The sequence below is a fragment of the Mesocricetus auratus genome, unplaced genomic scaffold, assembly GCF_017639785.1.
Source record: "Mesocricetus auratus isolate SY011 unplaced genomic scaffold, BCM_Maur_2.0 Super-Scaffold_4256, whole genome shotgun sequence".
NCBI classification, from domain to species: Eukaryota; Metazoa; Chordata; class Mammalia; order Rodentia; family Cricetidae; genus Mesocricetus; species Mesocricetus auratus.
The window spans coordinates 85,816,530-85,833,885 of NW_024429182.1; the positions used below are offsets into that span (position 1 = coordinate 85,816,530).

The window sequence follows — 17,356 nt, forward strand, 5'->3', positions numbered from 1 at the left end:
CAGTTGTTACTGCAATTCCCTCAGTGCTTTTTAAATTAAGATTTGCTATGATGGACCTGCAGTTTTTATACAAGTAAATTATGTTAAAATCAATGAGCTTTGCTTCTGTGTTATATACATATATGCAACTAGTATAGTTATATGTATGTAGAGGAACTTCCTAGCTTGCTGAAGTTAACAGTGATTTCAGTTGATGTGTACTTGGCCAGAAATGTGATAGCTTTTCTTTAATTACAAATTAGAGGTTTTTGTTTTTTTAAAAACTATTTTAAAAATGAAAACTAACACCTCTTTTGTAAAATGTTAAAATGTCTGACTTAAAAAAAACACACTATGACTATGTATATGACTATGTAAAACCTGCTATCTGCAATCTGCTCAAGGATTCTAAAGATAAATGCATATATCCAATATCAGGCTTTGCAAGATTTCGTTTCCACACAGAAGCATGCATGCTCATTTTTTTTTTCTGGAGACTATACAAAAACTATGCTTTGCAGTTCCCCTTTAATAGTTAGAATAGGAAAGTTTGGTTCTTAACAGAATAGTTGTCGGGTATTTTCCTTGTGGTTTTAAAGAGCTCACTGCCTACAAGGGCTACACTGATACTGGAAGGAATGGAATCTGCATCCTAGTTCCTAAAACCTGGCAAGCCGTCAGAGCTAGAATTAGCTTTACAGATGGCATTTGGCAACATATCTACATTTCTCTAAGCCCTCGTCTCCTGCGTTTTCTTCCACCTGCCTATCAATTACATTATCCAATCACTGTTCAGGAATGGAGAAGTGGGATGATCACAGCTCAGACGATGCTGTTTGGTTAGAAACGTCAGTGCTGCACAACCCACGGCTGAGTCAGTGTCTGTGAGAAAATGAGCTGAATTAATATTTAGAGGGGGTTGAATCTCTGAACATTTAAAGCTTAAATATCTGCAACAGCAGGATTACACAGTAGAAAGGGGGAAAGCTAAAGGAAATCTGTGGACAGGTGAGGTAGGAGGAGACTGGAAGATTTTCTGATTGATCAGAAGAATCTTGAGGATGATGGAAATACCAGATGAACTAAAGTTTCCTAGTAATGCCCAAGGATGCTGACCTGGCTTTCAGTGCTGCATTGTTTGAAAAAGCAGAGTCCCTTTACACTCTGATTTTAAATTTTTTTTCTTGTTTTTGTGTGTCTACCCTGGCATATACTAAAGGAAGGTGTGTATTCATTTTTTACATGCTATATCTGGGTTATAATTATATACAAGAAAGAATATATAAGAGAGATAGAAAGAGAAATGTTGTCCTTTGTTTCCTAATAGGCATTTACATTTCTAAATTTAAAAAACCATACTTCCGATTTCAGTTTAATGGCACATTTAAAATAAAAGGAGTATTTTTTATTGTTTTCATGGGTTTGGTGCTTTGTTATTTCATGTAACCTGAGAATGCATTATATTTAGTATTATATTTTATAAATGCAAAACTTAACTAAGGAAACAAATTTTGGAGCAATTTGCTACATTGAAAATAAAACTCAAGATAAAAAAATGAAATAATTACCTGAAGATGGAATTAAGGAGATTTTTGCTTTGGAATGAATTAACAATAAATGGAACTGTTTATATGTAGTAATTTTTTTACAAGACTGAATTTGTTTGAATGGGGAAGCCCTGCCTTGGTAAGTGACTGTCTAGTCCACAGGATACAAGCAGAAGATCTAAAAGCTGCTACTGAGAGAGAATCTCCAGGCACGATCTTTGTGTTAGTGTAATTTAATGTTAAACCAGATAAAAAATTTGTAGACCAGGATAATTGCTCTTGGTGTGATAGTTTAAATCTTCACAGGTGACAATGCTTACTTGATTAGAAAATTTTAGCACAATTTGTCATGTTAATAAATCTTTCCTCTGCCTTCATTACCAATTATTTTGTAGGGACTTTTAATATATTCAATATATTAAATTACTTTATTCTAATGTAAGTAATTATAACATCTTTGCATTATTTTACTATCCCTTATTATTCCCCTGCCTAGTCACTAAAAATATGAATTATCATTCAGTTTTTCTGATCTTTTTTTTATATATGTGTATTTGCATGTATATACTATTATATATTATATTTGTATTGATTATATATGTGAAGTATGCATATATATATAATCTTATATTGGGGATCTTGGGACCTAGAAATGATTTTATAAGCTTGTTACAATAATGGAATTATAAAAGGGGAACTTCAGGCCGAATCTTCTTACCTTACACTTTGTAAAATAGTTTTCTCTGCTTCTGCTTGTTCTTTTCTGATAATAATGCTTGTCCTATTATGAAAGTGCTACATATTCATTACAAGAATTTGGAAAGCATATAGAAGAAATGTTATTTTTCTAGTAAAAGAAAATACTTTAGGTGTTGCATAGTTAAGCAAATATATATATAGCATACACATGTAGCCTTAAAATGACTTCCAGATATTGTTATATGTTCTGTTATATAAGATAAATTCTAAGAATTCTATAATTTTTACTTTATTCTTTTCTGACAGTAAAAAGATCTTTGCCCTGATTCACCTTGAGTTCATTAAAGATGTGCACAGTGTTTTAAATAAAGCAAATAGCTGTAAAGTATTTTTTAAGTCCATATAAAAATCAGAAAAATTAAGGGTCCAAATGAGATGAGTCTTTAGAAAATGGAAAAACTCTCCAGAAGGTTTCTTCTGTGACATTTAATGAAATAGGACGATAGGTCCAGGGAAGTGTAATAATAGTGTGTAACAGTGAAGGAGGGACCTTAGCTCTGTTTTGGAAGCTTCTTAGAGAAGAACAACGCTGGAAACCAATAACAAATAATAGAACAAGCATTGCTAATGACATGGAAACCAGTATAAGGAGACATAAGAGAAAGGAACAAATTATCCAAGAAAGGAGCTACATTCAATCATGGTCTTCCAATTATTAGTAATTCTTTGATCTTTGAAGATTTTTAAAAGCATAAGAATTGCTAAATGATTCTGGGTCTGATTTTAAAGCATGTACAACACTTTGGAACAGAAATGGAAAGGATATGTGACTTACTTAAAGAAGACCAGATGAAAATGTGAAATGTGTTTTTAAAAAGTAGACTAACTTTAAATTTTCTCTTATGCATTTAGTATAATGTGTACTCTTGGAATATGTGTTTGGACCACCCCCCCTCCCTTTTTTGTAAAATACCCTTGAATGTACGGTGGGTCAGGTAACTAAATGTAAAGAATTCCAAGGGTATATGTAAGGTCTGTTAGACACCACTGTGTGGCTTTAGTGTTGTATATGAGAAGGTCCTAAGGATGGTTGTTAATAAATGACATAAAACAACCATGTAGCATGGCCACTGTTACCCTCCCTAAACCCTTCCTACCATTATCAGTTATCAAGGACTCATATATAAAAAGAACTACTTTCAGATACCTGGAAAATTGTAATTTGGTAAAGAAACTTGGTTTGAGTCAGACTTACTTAAGACTAGTAGCATGAACCCTGAAATTGAGCTTTGTGTCTTATCTCAGACCTTGGACTTAATTATCTCTGATTTCAGACAGCTAATGGATGAAGTAATTAGATTATTAGATATATCCTGTACTTTCAGCTAGAGTTCACAAATGTTATTAAGATATACCAGGGTATGATTTTGTTTGTTTGGTTGTTTTTGTCAATGTGATCCTGGCTGTAGTTGCCTGGGAAGAGGAACTTCAATTGAGGAATTGCCTCCATTAGATTGCCCGATAGGCAAGTCTTTGAGGGCTTTTTTTTTTTTTAATTAATAATTGATGTGGGAGGACCCAGCTCACTGTGGGCAGCATGGGTTGCATAGGTAAGACAAGCTGAACAAGCCATAAGGAGCCAGATAGTAAGTAGCATTCCTTCCTGGCTTCTGTTTTGGTTCTTGTTTCTCAAGGGTTTTTTTTGTTTGTTTGTTTGTTTTTTGCCTCTAGTTCCTGCCCTGACTTCTTTAATGATTAACTGTGATCAGAATGTATAGGCCAAATAAATTCTTCTCGCCTTGCTTTGATCATGGTGTTTTTTTTATTTGTTGTTGTTGTTGTTTTTGTTTTTTCCTTTTTCAAGACAGGGTTTCTCTGTGCCATCATCCTGACTGTCCTGGAATTCACTTTGTAGACCAGGTTGGCCTCAAACTTAGTAAGATTCTCCTGCTTCTGCCTCCTGAATGTTGGGATTAAAGTCGTGCACCACCACTGCCTGGCTTGATCAGGGTGTTTTAACACAGCAATAGAAACATAAGGCTGTGCATTGGTGGCACACATCTTTTAATCCCAGCACTCGGGAGGCAGATGCAGAGGCAGTCGGATCTCTGTGAGTTCGAGGCTAGCCTGGTCTACAGAGCAAGTGCCAGGATAGATTTCAAAGTTACACAGAGAAATCCTGTCTTGAAAAAACAAAAACAAACAAAAAACAAAAACAAAAAAAAGAAAAGAAAAGAAAAAAACCTAAGACAGAAGTATTTAAGATTAAGATAAATAATAATTTATTTAATTAATATCAAAGTAATAATTACTGCTGTTATACTTGTGTCAGGTCTCTGCTGCATATGGTCACCATCTATAAATGAATACCAGTCATACTGTAAATATAGTTTTTCATGTTAACAGTTTTCTGATATGAATGCTACTATGTCAGTGGCTTATGAATTCTTTTTTGAATTATAAACTGTTTGGCCTGTTGCTCTGGCTATTTACTAACAAACTTTTACAACTTAACCCATAATTCTTATCTATGTCTAGCTACCTGGCTTGGTACCTTTTCTCAGTAAGGCATTCTTATCTTGCTTCCTCTGCATCTGACTGTTGACTCTCCTCCCCTCTCCTTTCTTAAGAACCTGTACATTGCACGAATACTGACTTCTTTGATTTGCTTTTCACTTTACTCTTTATTTTCTTTTGAGGATATTGCTTTCAATTCTGTAATCTTTTAAAAATTGTTGTGACTTTTTTGTGGTGTTTTTAAATTGGAATGGTCCCCATTTGCTTATGTATTTAAATGCTTGGTTCACAGTTGGTGAGACTGTTTGGGAATGATTAAGAAGTGTGGCCTTATTGGAGAAGGTTTGTCACTGGGTAGGCTTTGAGATTTCAAAAGCCATGCCATTCCCAGTTTCACTCTCTCTTCCTCCAGCTCCCTGTCTCCCTCCCTCATCAGTTGTAAGCTATCAACTATTGCTTCAGCACCATAAATGTGTGCTGGCTGCCATGCTCTCCCGCCAGACTCTAACCCTTTGAAACCCTGATCTCCAATTAAATACTTTGTCATGACAATAGAAAAGTTACTAAGACAGTTCTGAATATGTAAGAGTTATTATTCTTTAATGTGTGATTAACCCCCTCTCAACCACCACCACCAGTATACAGAAAAGCTTCTCAACTCTAACCTTTGTCAAGCCATGAGTTGTTTCTCCATCATTTTCATTTTGAAGTATTAGTACAATCAAATGGTACACAAGCTTTTGCTTTTTTTTTCTTCATACAATATAATGACCTTGAGATTCATTCACAGTTAGGCTTATTTAGTAGTTTTATTATACTTTAAGTAAGAGTGATATTCCATAGTTTGGCTGTACCCTGGCATATTACCTCTTCAGGAAACATTTGTGGTTTGGGTCATAAACTTCCAAGGAGTGTTTAGAGTTGGACTTTTAGAACATGATACATTACTTTTGTATGATAGTTCTGTTGTAGGAATTTATAGTTTCATTGTACAAAACTGATCCCTTTCGAAATTAGTAAATTGGTATTACATAAAGAAATAAGAAGCATTATAAGTTAAAGTTGTAAAAATTTTAAATGCAGGTAGGTGTTTTGATTGGCTTTTTATGTAATGTGGGTTTATTTACATTAGCAAGAGGTAGTAGAAGTTAACGGTCCCTTATTCATAAGAAATTGTGATCTGAAAGGATTCTTTGAGGAATCTGATGTGGGTGTTTTTGTCATAGTTTTATTGGTCTGTGAGCTCTGTAGGTGGTGGTCAGTTGGCATAGTAGCTATTTTTAATCTGATTGCTGAGATAAACATGTTTGGTTTCTGAGATCATGAACTGTCCAGATGTGTGTAAGGCTGATGGGGAAACTTTAGTGTGAACAAGTGAGAAAAACATGGAAGGAAAAGACTTAGAAGGAAAGCTTGATTGAAATTACTTGTATAATGAACGTGGCTCAGTAGTGGTTTCCTGGTATGGTGGTCTCAAGCAGGTTGTATGACCAAAAAACCAGTTTTTGTGTACAGTTTGATAAGTTAAGATATTTTATGCACCCATAAAACCTCAACCACCACGAGTATAGTGATGTATATTTCACATCCAAAAACTTCCTGAGTGCACTTTCCTTTTCCCTTTCAGTTGCTGCCCTTTGTGTTCATGCACCTACCCAGCTGCCTTCTGACTCTACCCATTGTCTGCATTTCCTAGAATCTTACCTATTTTATTTTGGTTCCCTGTTTCAGTTGACATAGTTATTTTGTGATTTACTCCTGTGGTGAGTTATATAACTTGTGAAAAATATTCATATTTTGAGTCTTATCAGCTGTAGGAATATACCACAATAGTTTATCTACCTGCCCATAGACATCCAGAAGTTTCCAATTTTGAGTAGTTACAGATAAAACTTACTAGAGTATTTGTATATGTGGTTTAAGGGTTTTTGTTTGTTTGTTTGTTTTTTGAGACAGGGTTTCTCAGTGTAGCTGTGGAGCCTGTCCTGGAACTTGCTCTGTAGATCAGGCTGGCCTCGAACTCACAGAGATCCTCCTGCTTCTGCCTCCTTGGAATTAAAGGTGCACACCACCGTGGCCTGGAGTAGGTTAAGTTTTATAGATACATGTTTTATCTCTTGGTGGGTAAAATAAAGGATGAAGTATCTGGGATGTATGACTAGTATGTTTTATTTCTCAAGAAACAAGCTATTTTCCAGAACAGTTTCCAAAGTGGTTATATCACACCAGTGATTCCACAGGTGTATGTGAGTTGCATTTCATATACATGCCCTTATCAGTACTTGATATATATTTATTTCATGTGTGGAGGTCAGAGGACAACTCAAGTTGGTTCTCTTCTGCCACCTTGTGGGATCCTGGGATCAAATTCAGGTCAACGGGTCTATGTGTAATATCAATACCTGCTGAGCCACTTTCCTGGATTGTCTGTCTTGAGATTCATTGTCATTTTAATTTGCATTTCCTTAATAGCTATTGATGTTCAATATAGTTTCATTTTATTTGTATATACATATATATTGTTATCATTTTGAGAGTTTAATGCATGTGTAACTACTAGAACTATCTGAGAATTCTTTTCTCTCGTCAGTGCCTTTTTGTTATTCTTTCATGATGATTTTTAAATAGCAAAATTTTTAATTTTAATGGTCTATTATTGCTTTATTCTTGTATGAATTTTGCTTTTTATTTTTTAAAAAATTGGTGTTTGTTTGTGATCCACTTAACTCTTGTGTATAATGTGAAGTACTGACCAAACCAGAATCCTGTCATTCTTTCCAGTTCTAGATGTCAAATGTTCATTGCTTATCTGTTCCAGTACCACTTGATAAAACACTTTTTCCATCTTATTGCTTTTGAATGCTGTTGAAATTTTCCATATAAATGAATGTAGGTCCTTTTCTGTCCCATTGATTTGCTTGTCTGTCATGATGCTGATACATCATGTTCATAAACTAATTTTTTAAGTGTCTTGAAGTCAAGTTGTCAATCCTATAGCTCTCCTTTTTATTAGTGATTTAAATCATTTTAGTCACTTTCATTCCATGTGTGCACTTAGGATCAAACCCAGAGCCTTATGCATGCTAAACATGCATGCCACTGAAGTCTATCCCCATGTCCCCCCTTACAAATTTCAGAATAGTTTGTCACTTTTGAAATAACTGCTTGGTATAACGGAACTGGAGCAATGATTTTAGTGGTTAAGAACACTAGCTGCTCTTCCAGAGGACCTGAGTTTGGTTCCCAGCACTTACATGGTGGCTCACAACCATCTGTAACTCCAGTTCCAAGGTACCCAACCTCCTTCTCTGGCCTCCAGGGGCACCAGGCATGCATATGGTACATAGACATGCATGTAGGCAAAGCATCCATATCCATAAAGTTTAAAAACAAAACACTGCTTTGTATTTTAATTGGGATTATTTGCATTCATGGGGTCAGCACGGGGAAAAATAATACTGCTATAGTGTTAAGTCTTCTGATTCATGAAAGTATGTCGGGTTTTGAAAGTTAGTATAAATAATTTTCTAGAAATTTCAATTTAAGAATGTTTTTTAGTATATAGGACCAAACTTGATTTTTAAAATAGGCATCTAGCATTTTGTACCTGTGTTAAGCTGATTTGGCTGTGATTTGTAGTAGGATCTGCTATAGATGATCTTGTCTCAAGAATAAAGGATGGTTTACCACTTTACCATTCTGAATGCTTTCTACATGAGATAATCAATTTCTAAAGAGAACATGCTGGGTCTGTGGCAGCATAACATGTTTACATAGCACACAATGAGAAGCTACTTACTCCTGATGCTAGAGAGCTAAAAAGAGGAGGAACCAGGGTGCTCAGTATGCCCTTTAATACAACCCAAGTCTTGAACATGTGGACTCTTGGGAGACACAGAGATTCAGACTATAGCCCTTTAGCAGCACATTGAAATTACAGGACCTTAACTTTGTTTCTCTCTTCCTGGATAGAGTATTTTGAATATGATCCATAGATATTCTTTATCTGCTTGATGAAGTGCTGAGGTTTTGGTTTGGTTTGAATTTTAAATTTAAATCAAAAGTAGATTTAGATTTTGCCAAATTTTTATTTTCTTCAATAACTAATAGCACTATTTTACCAATTCTGGGTTTTTAGATACATTTCATTTAATTAGTGGTATTATTATATCTTTACATATTACTGTAACTCTCAGAAACACTTTTAATATTTGTCTGTTCATAGTTTTCTTGAGATACCTTTTGTTGGGATAATGCTGACCTTATAGAATGAGTTGAGAAGTTCTGTCTTTTCAGTTTTTTGGGAGAGTTGCATAGGATTAATATTTTTGTTTGAAATGTTCATCAGTGGAGCCATCTGGAACTGGAGGGTTTTTTTTTAAGGAATGTTTTATATTATAAATTCAGTTTCTCTAGTATATATGGAGCTGTTTAGCATATCTGCATTCTTGAGTGAACTGTGGTAGGTTTGTAATTTTCCCAAGTTATTGATTTTTTTTGGAATGACTGTCATCATCATCATCATCATCATCATCATCATCATCATCATCATGATATTATTAGCTGTTCTTTGAATTTCAGTAGACTTTGAACATATCATTGCTGACAGTAGCCATTTGTGCCTTCCTCCTCAGTCTTTTTCCTAAGTGACTAGAGTACAGGCTTCTCAACTTTACTGATCTTCTAGGTTTTTGCTTCCATTGTTTTTTTTTAAATTGTTCTTTTGTTTTCTAATTATACTGATTCTCGCTCTGCTCTTTTTTGTTTCTTTTATACTTTTCTTTGGATTCAGTCTTTCTATTTCTTGAGATATAAACTAAGGTCATTTTCTTAGACCTTTGTACTATAGGGAGTCAGTGTTGAATTTGGCCCCCTAAGTACTATCATGCCATAGCACAGATTTTTGACATGTTGGTGATTTTTAGTTTCTTTGTGTGTTTGGAATTTTAAAACCTCTTTTCCACTCCTCTTTTAAATAAAGGTGTTTACTTAATTTCTGAATCCTTATTTTTTCAAATGTTTTTCAGTTTTAATTTAATTTTGTTTTAGTCAGAAGACACTTTGTATGATGAAGTTCTTTTAAGTTTATTGAGATTTGATTTATTGCTTAGAATATGGGTTGTTATTGCAATGTGTGCACATAAAAAGGATGATTTTCCTGCTATTCTATGAAGTGTTCTATATGTCAAGTCAAATCGGTTGATAGTGTTATTAAAATCACATTAATTGATTTCTGTCTGATTCCTCTACTAAATATTGCTGTAGGCATGAGAGTATAGGTCAGAGGTGAAGTGTGCACTTATACATGAATCTCTGAGTTTAATCCTTATTTCCATAATACATAAGTAATCAAATAAGTAAATATAAAAATAATATAAGGGTGTTAAAATTTCTAGTAATTGTGGGGTTAGCTATTCTCATTTTATCAGTTTTTGCTTTGTATAATTTGAGGCAGAAAAACATTTGAGTTATGTGTTCTTAATGAATTTATTCCCTTTTGTTCCCTTTTCTTATAAAAGAACTTAGTCTTTGAGCTCTATTTTGCTGTTGCAATGACCACTGTTGTCTGTTGTTGTGCTGATGCTAACATAGTGCCTTTCTTCATCCTTTTATATTTAATCTCCCTGTACCTTCATATTTAATGTGTGTTTCTTGTAAGCAGGATAGTTAGGGTTAGCTTTTGTATCCCATCAGATAATCTCTTTTATGATGTAGATCATGTATATTTAAGTGGGATAGATAATTTGTATATAATTAAGTCTGTTATCTTGCTATTATTTCTCTTTTCCTTCCCATCTTCCTGAATTGTCATCTTTTGGATCAAGTGGCATATATTTTTGTGTGTATTTCTGTGTGTGCTTGCACACACAGGTATGTAGAGGCCAGAGATTGATGCCATCTTCCTCTATCGCTCTCTTTGTTGTGTTTTGAAACAGGATCTCCTCACTGGATCTGACTGGCCAGAGAGTTTTGAGAACTACCCTGCCTCCCATCCCTGAGGCTGCAGACACATTGCTGTGTTTGCCTTTTACATGGATTCTGGAGATCTAAACTTAGGTTTCTCATGCTTACACAGCAAAATACTTTTACCCACTGAGCCTCAAATAATTGTGTGTGTGTGTGTGTGTGTGTGTCTGTGTGTTTTCATTTTATTTCTATTTTTAACATTTTAACTAAAATTCTTTGTTGAATAAATGGTTGCTTTAGCATTTCTAGTACACTGTCTTTAATCTACCTTCCAGCAATATGCCAATTCTTATGTAGTGTAAAGCCTCACAAAGCCTCTCTCATCCCAAATTTTGTTCTATTGTACACTCATCTGTGTTATAAACATCATGTCATATTGTTACAATTATTGTTCAAGATAATTTTTTTAAAGATTATTAAAACAGTTAAGAAGAATAATACTTTTCCCATGCAGTTACTCTTTCCAGGGTCCATCATTCCTTGTGTAGATCCACATTGTTACCAGACATTATCTTGTTTCTTCTACCAGAATTGTTTCCTTTTGCCTTTTGAATAGGTATATTCATGATCAATTTTATTGTACATCAATGGGAACCTATATGCTATTGCGTTTTTCTTTAAAGTGTATGGGCAACTGTCTTAGTTAGGGTTTCTTTTGCTGTGAGTAGACACTGTGACCACAGCAAATCTTACTAAGGAAAGCATTTAATTGTGGGTGGCTTATAATTTCAGAGATTTAGTTCATTATCATCATGACAGGAAGCATGGTGGCATGTAAGCAGACGTGATATTGGAGAAGGAGCTGAGAGTTCTATATTTTGATCTGCAGGTAACAGGTAGTGAACTGTGTACTGGGCATTGCCTGAGCATATCTGAGACCTCAAAGCCCGCTCCCACAGTGGCATACTTCCTCCAATAAGGCCACATCTACTTCAACCAACCTACACCTCCTAATGGTGCTACTTCCTTTGGGGGCCATTTTCCAAACGACCACTCTTGTCTTTAGAGTGTTTTCCTCATCTAAAATTATTTAATCAAGTAGAAGAGAATATCATTTGTCTTCTGTAACACTTGGTTTTTGAAGGCTGATTCAGGGCGCATGCTATTTGACTTATAAAGATAAGATGGTTGTGTGTGAAGACACCATTTGTATTTATTTAAAATCTATGCAGTTTAGAAATGAAGGCAATGTTTCAGTAGAACATTTAACAGTCTTGTAAAAATACCTTTTAAATTAATTAGTTTGCTTGGCCCTTATTCAAATTGAACATTTAGCCTGTGTTTGCCTTAGCCATAGTTGTGATTGTACAGTCCATGAAATTACAAGATCACATTTAAGAAATCTGCTTTCTTGTAGTTCAAAGTGATTAAAACAGTGAGAATAACAGAGGTTTTGGGGGCTTTACTGCCCCCATATGTGATCCTTGTGTTAATATGAACTCCTTTAATTCTACTTCAGATATTCTGATATTACTGTTCCAGTAGTAGAATCTCTTGGTTATATTCTAAGAATATAACTGCTCCCCACTTTTTCTAGAAGGAACATGAGAGTGGAAAGTTTTTTTCTTCTTAAGGCTTATGAGAAACACGACTGCACTGTTGACTGACTCTATTTCTGTAGGAGTAACTTACGTCTGCCTTATCTTCTGTACCTGTAACCTCTGTTATAGCAGGGTAGTGATTGATTTCCATAGTGAAACAACCAAAAAAATAACAAAAGCAGTATAGTATAGTTAATAAACTAACAAAAAAGGTGACCTTGAGTCACTAAAGGATTTAAATCTGGCTTTGGAGTTGAAGATTGCATTTTTTTATATAATTCTATAAAGACGGAGTTTATTAAATCAGAGAGGCTTTTATCCAGAATATCAAAGCTAACTAGAATGACAGAACTAAACTTTTTTTTTCTCATCCTGTTCTCCCCCTATTTTACCTCCACTCAAACTTCCTGTTCCACCATTCTTCCTCTTCTCCCCCTCTCTTCTTCCCAGCTCCCATTCTCCCTCCCACCCCTTGCCGTGTTCCCAGTCTGTTCAGAAGATCTTGCTTCATTCCTCTTCTCTGGGGTACCATCCATATCTCTCTTAGGTTATGTCCTGTTTCCCAGACTCTCTGTCAGTGGAAGTGCAGCCTGGCACTATCCTGATCCATGTCTAAAATCCATATATGAGTGAGTACATACCATGTTTGTCTTTTTGTTACCTCACTTAGGATGGTTTCTTCTAGTGCTATCCATTTACCTGCGAATTTCAGGATTCCATTGTTTTTTTTCTGCTGAGTAGTACTCCATTGTGTAAATGTACCACATTTTCTCTATCCGCTCTTCAGTTGAGGGGCATCTAGGTTGCTTCCAGGTTCTGGCTATTACAAATAATGCTGCTATGAACATAGTGGAGCAGATGTCCTTGTTGTATGAATTTGCATCTTTTGGATATATGCTTAAGAGTGGAATTGCTGGGTCTTGTGGTAGATTGATTCCCATTTTCCTGAGGAATTTCCATACTGATTTCCAAAGTGGATGAAGGAATCAGCACTCCCACCAGCAGTGGAGGAGTGTTCTCCTCTCTCCACCTCCTCTCCAGCATAAATTGTCTTCTTTGGTGTTTTTTATTTTAGCCATTCTGATAGGAGTAAGATGGTATCTCAGAGTTGTTTTGATTTGCATTTTGCTGATCGCTAAGGATGTTGAGCACTTTCTCAAGTGTCTCTCAGCCATTTTAGACTCCCCTGTTGAGAATTCTCTATTTAGTTCTGTAGCCCACTTTTTAATTGGATCCTTTGGTGTTTTGGAAACATGCTTCTTGAGTGCTTTGTAAATTTTGGAGATCAGCCCTCTGTCAAATGTGGGGTAAATACATAAGAATGAAGCGAGACTCAGCTTACAGTGTCACTACCATCTTGACTAGTGTTGTATGATTAAGCAAACTTGGAAGTTTAAACTTTTCTGTCCTCATATGTTGTAACTAAACAATTAGCATTAAAGAGGTGCATTGTGGCTGGGTGCTTTGCTGCCCTTTCTGTTTAATATACCTGGTTTACTCCTAACATCAACTGTAGAAAGTAGTGTGTGTGGAAGGGGTTGTGGGTGTGTTGTGTGTGTATCTACATATGTCTGTGTAGGTGTGTACATCTGCATCGATCAAATGTTGATGTCAGGGGTTCTCTGCATCTTATTTTTTGAGGCAGGGCCTCTCCATGAACCTGGAGTTCAGTGACTTGGTTACACTCATGGGCCTGTGAATCTTACAAACCCTCTGCTTTTTAGAATTTGGTGCTCTCTCCATCTAAGATTCCTTTACAAAGAAATTTAAAATATATGTATACTTCCTGTTACTAAGCATACTTATAGAAGTCAGTTGATACCATACATGATAGTGAATGCCTGTAATATCATAAGTGCTGCATGGTAGGAGAGGCTGGGTGGTAAGAGAGGCTGGTAGGAAGATTACATCTGTACAAAACAAAACAAAACAAAACAAAATAGTCAGTTAAACCTTTGGGGTTTCAATTTTCTCATCTATAACGCATTGAATTTGATGATGGTTTTTTTGAACACATTAATCCCGAATTTACCAAACCTGAGGTTTCATGTTTGCAAATCAGGTTTTAGAATCAAAAAGTAACATTTGATTTCGTATTTAAAATATCAGTCATGTTAATCATGTTTTCATTTAAAACACATTGCGTTCTCTCTCTCTCTCTCTCTGCCTCTCTGCTTTTATGCTTAATTTTCTTTTCTAACCTATCAGCACTGCCTCACGTGTTGCTAAGGGAGGAGTCGACCACACCAAAATGAGTCTGCATGGTGCTAGTGGGGGACATGAACGATCAAGAGATAGACGGAGGTCAAGTGACAGATCACGAGATTCATCTCATGAGCGAGCAGAGTCTCAGCTTACTCCTTGTATTCGGAATGTGACTTCACCAACACGACAGCATCATATTGGTACGTAAGATCATCATACACCACCAGTTCTCATCATCAGGTCTCTTTATAGTTGTGATCATGTTCAGTTATGCATAACCCTTGAGTAAGGGGTCACTTCTTTGTCATTATTCTGTTATTTGTATTTTAACTATTTTTAAAATTCTTACTTAAAAAGACAGCTTATTAAATCAAACATAAAGGTGAATTTTCAGTTTGGGAGCACTCTTATAAAACTAACATGAAAAGCCTTTGAAGCTGTGATAGAGACTTTTAAAAGAAAATTTCAAGTTGATATATACCTCATTAGATAACAATGTATACAGAAAATGGTGACTTATAAAATAGTAGTAAGGTAAACTATTGCTGGGTTTTCTGGTTAATCATGTTCACAAATAAAGTGAAAGAATAACCATTGTGGAGTTTAGATTTTATTCTTATTTTTGACAGGGTTCCAAATTTAATAATAAAAATAGAAGAAAGACAAGTGTTACTTTAAACAACTTGGGTCTTTTTTCCTTCCTTCTTATTCATATGTGAGCATTATTATTAGCCAGGACAACACACTATATGACGACAAAGTACCAGTCTGAAGTAAATGTGCCTAAACAATGTGAAATTGTTGATTTTTAAAGAGTCTCCCCTGGGAAGGAATAATTAACAAACTTAGATTTGGGACTGGGGCATAGCTTCTGTGATATTTTTGCTTAGCATGCACATGTCCCTGGGCTTAATCTCCACCATATGTGTATGTGGGAACATATTTAGGCTGTGTGTGTGTGTATCTTGATGGTAGAGTACTACTTAAGTACAATCCCTTTCAATCCCTAGCAAGCCCCCCCCTCTGCCTCCAAACTACTAAATTCGGTAGTTTCTGATAATCTGTTATAAATCGAAATCATAGATCTCACTAGGCAGAGAAGTTGACAGTATCTAAGTAGGTCCTTGAAGACAGGCTAATATTATAAGTCAGAAATGGACAGCAGTAACAAAAAGTTATTAGTCTCTTCCACATAGAGTTCAGTCTGTGAGAAATAAGTGTATGTAATTATTTTACCACTTGGGTAAACTTTTCTTTGGGAATGCTACCAACCTTGTGGAAACAGGAATTAAAGGAGGGGAGGGTGTCAGAATAGCTCTGGAGCTATAGCAAAGCTAATTTTATAATCAGCATGCTGTACAGAATGTTCAGCATGAGTCATGAAGAAATTTGGCAAAAACTGATGAGACAGAGGTACATTTTTAGGTCACCTTTAAATTTTAGTGATCTAGCCTTTAAATAAAACTTACCATAAAATCTTGGTTTTTATTTCCTTTTTATAGTATATTAGAATATTTAGTAATATTTTCTGCCTATGAAAATTATTGACAGTAATTTTAAGTCATAATAAAGTTTGCATCATTGCTTTATTCTGCAAAAGTGAGACTGGAAAGAAAGTATATCAGCTGAGCATTTACAGGCCTGTAAATGGAGAACTAGGGAGGAGCAAGGTCATAGTGAATTTGAGGCCAGCCTGGTCTGTATGAGACCCTGTCTAAAACAAACAGAAAGGAAGTAGTATACTGTTAATTGCTAAACTCACTTTATTTGGTAACCATTAAAGATTTTGTTGTTGTTGTTGTTTTACTTATTACTGTCCCTTCTGAATTTCTTTTTCAGATCTTCTTTTTATGAGAAAAATTGCTGATTTTAGTGTGATGTTATAAGTACAGTGTATTTCTACAGCTTATATTTCATATTCTGAATAATGTTAATTGTTTTTAGTAATTATGACTTTTTAAGTTATTGTTCTCAAGTTGTTTGTGGGGCATTTGTAATCTTAATACTTTAAAGGCCAACGTGAGAGAATCATGAGTTTGAGACTAGCCTGAGTTATGTAGCAGTACCCTGTCTCAATAACAAAAACCAAAAGAAACAACAACTCTCTCAAATTGATACTCTTTTTAACCTTTCATTTTTATTCTTATAGTTTTAATATTTACATGTTTTTCAGTGGAATAATAATAAGAGATTTATCTTAGCTTTGATATTTGACTAGGTCAACATCAATTAGCTAAAATATCTTTGAAAACATTTTTGTGTTTTGAGTTTTATTCTTAGATTTGTTGAAAATATATTTGAAATAGAAAAACAGAAATGCTGCAATATAAAAGAATTTGTCTATATCCAACATTTTAGAAGATGCAGTTCTCGAATCTTTTTAAAGAAAATATGTATGACCATATCATTTTTGTTTCAGAACGAGAAAAAGATCATAGTTCGTCTCGTCCAAGCAGTCCTCGTCCTCAGAGAGCATCCCCAAATGGCTCCATGAGCAGTGCTGGGAACAGCAGCAGAAACAGTAGTCAGTCAAGCTCAGATGGTAGCTGTAAGACATCAGGGGAGATGGTGTTTGTGTATGAGAATGCAAAAGAAGGTGCTCGGAATGTGAGAACATCTGAGAGAGTGACACTGATAGTGGATAACACCAGATTTGTTGTGGACCCATCCATTTTTACTGCACAGCCAAATACAATGTTGGGCAGGTTTGTTTCATTTCTGTTCATTATATTACTAATTCTAAAGCACTTTCACAGTAATTTTCTGTGGTTATTATTTAAGTTACACAGTAAACTTTCTGCTGTAGAGAAGGATGTAGCAGTCCTATTTTATAGATGGAAGAACTGGATTTTGTAAGTTAAATTATTTAAGTTAATGCAAGTAGAATATGGGTAGAGCAAA

The 17,356-nt window shown here is 35.1% G+C and overlaps 1 protein-coding gene across 6 annotated transcripts in view; it reads left to right on the top strand.

Annotated features, from left to right (window-relative positions):
- Btbd10 (BTB domain containing 10) overlaps positions 1-17,356 on the top strand; it is a 64,598-nt gene that overhangs the window by 31,704 nt on the left and 15,538 nt on the right. For 5 of the 6 annotated variants that reach the window (XM_005075657.4, XM_013117519.3, XM_013117523.3 and 2 more), the window contains 2 exons: positions 14,459-14,655; positions 16,875-17,160. In XM_005075657.4, the coding sequence (XP_005075714.1) occupies positions 14,459-14,655; positions 16,875-17,160 (483 nt within the window). Of the gene's footprint in view, positions 1-761; positions 1,203-14,458; positions 14,656-16,874; positions 17,161-17,356 lie in introns of those variants that run through there. The other variant, XM_005075656.4, reaches the window with a different exon arrangement.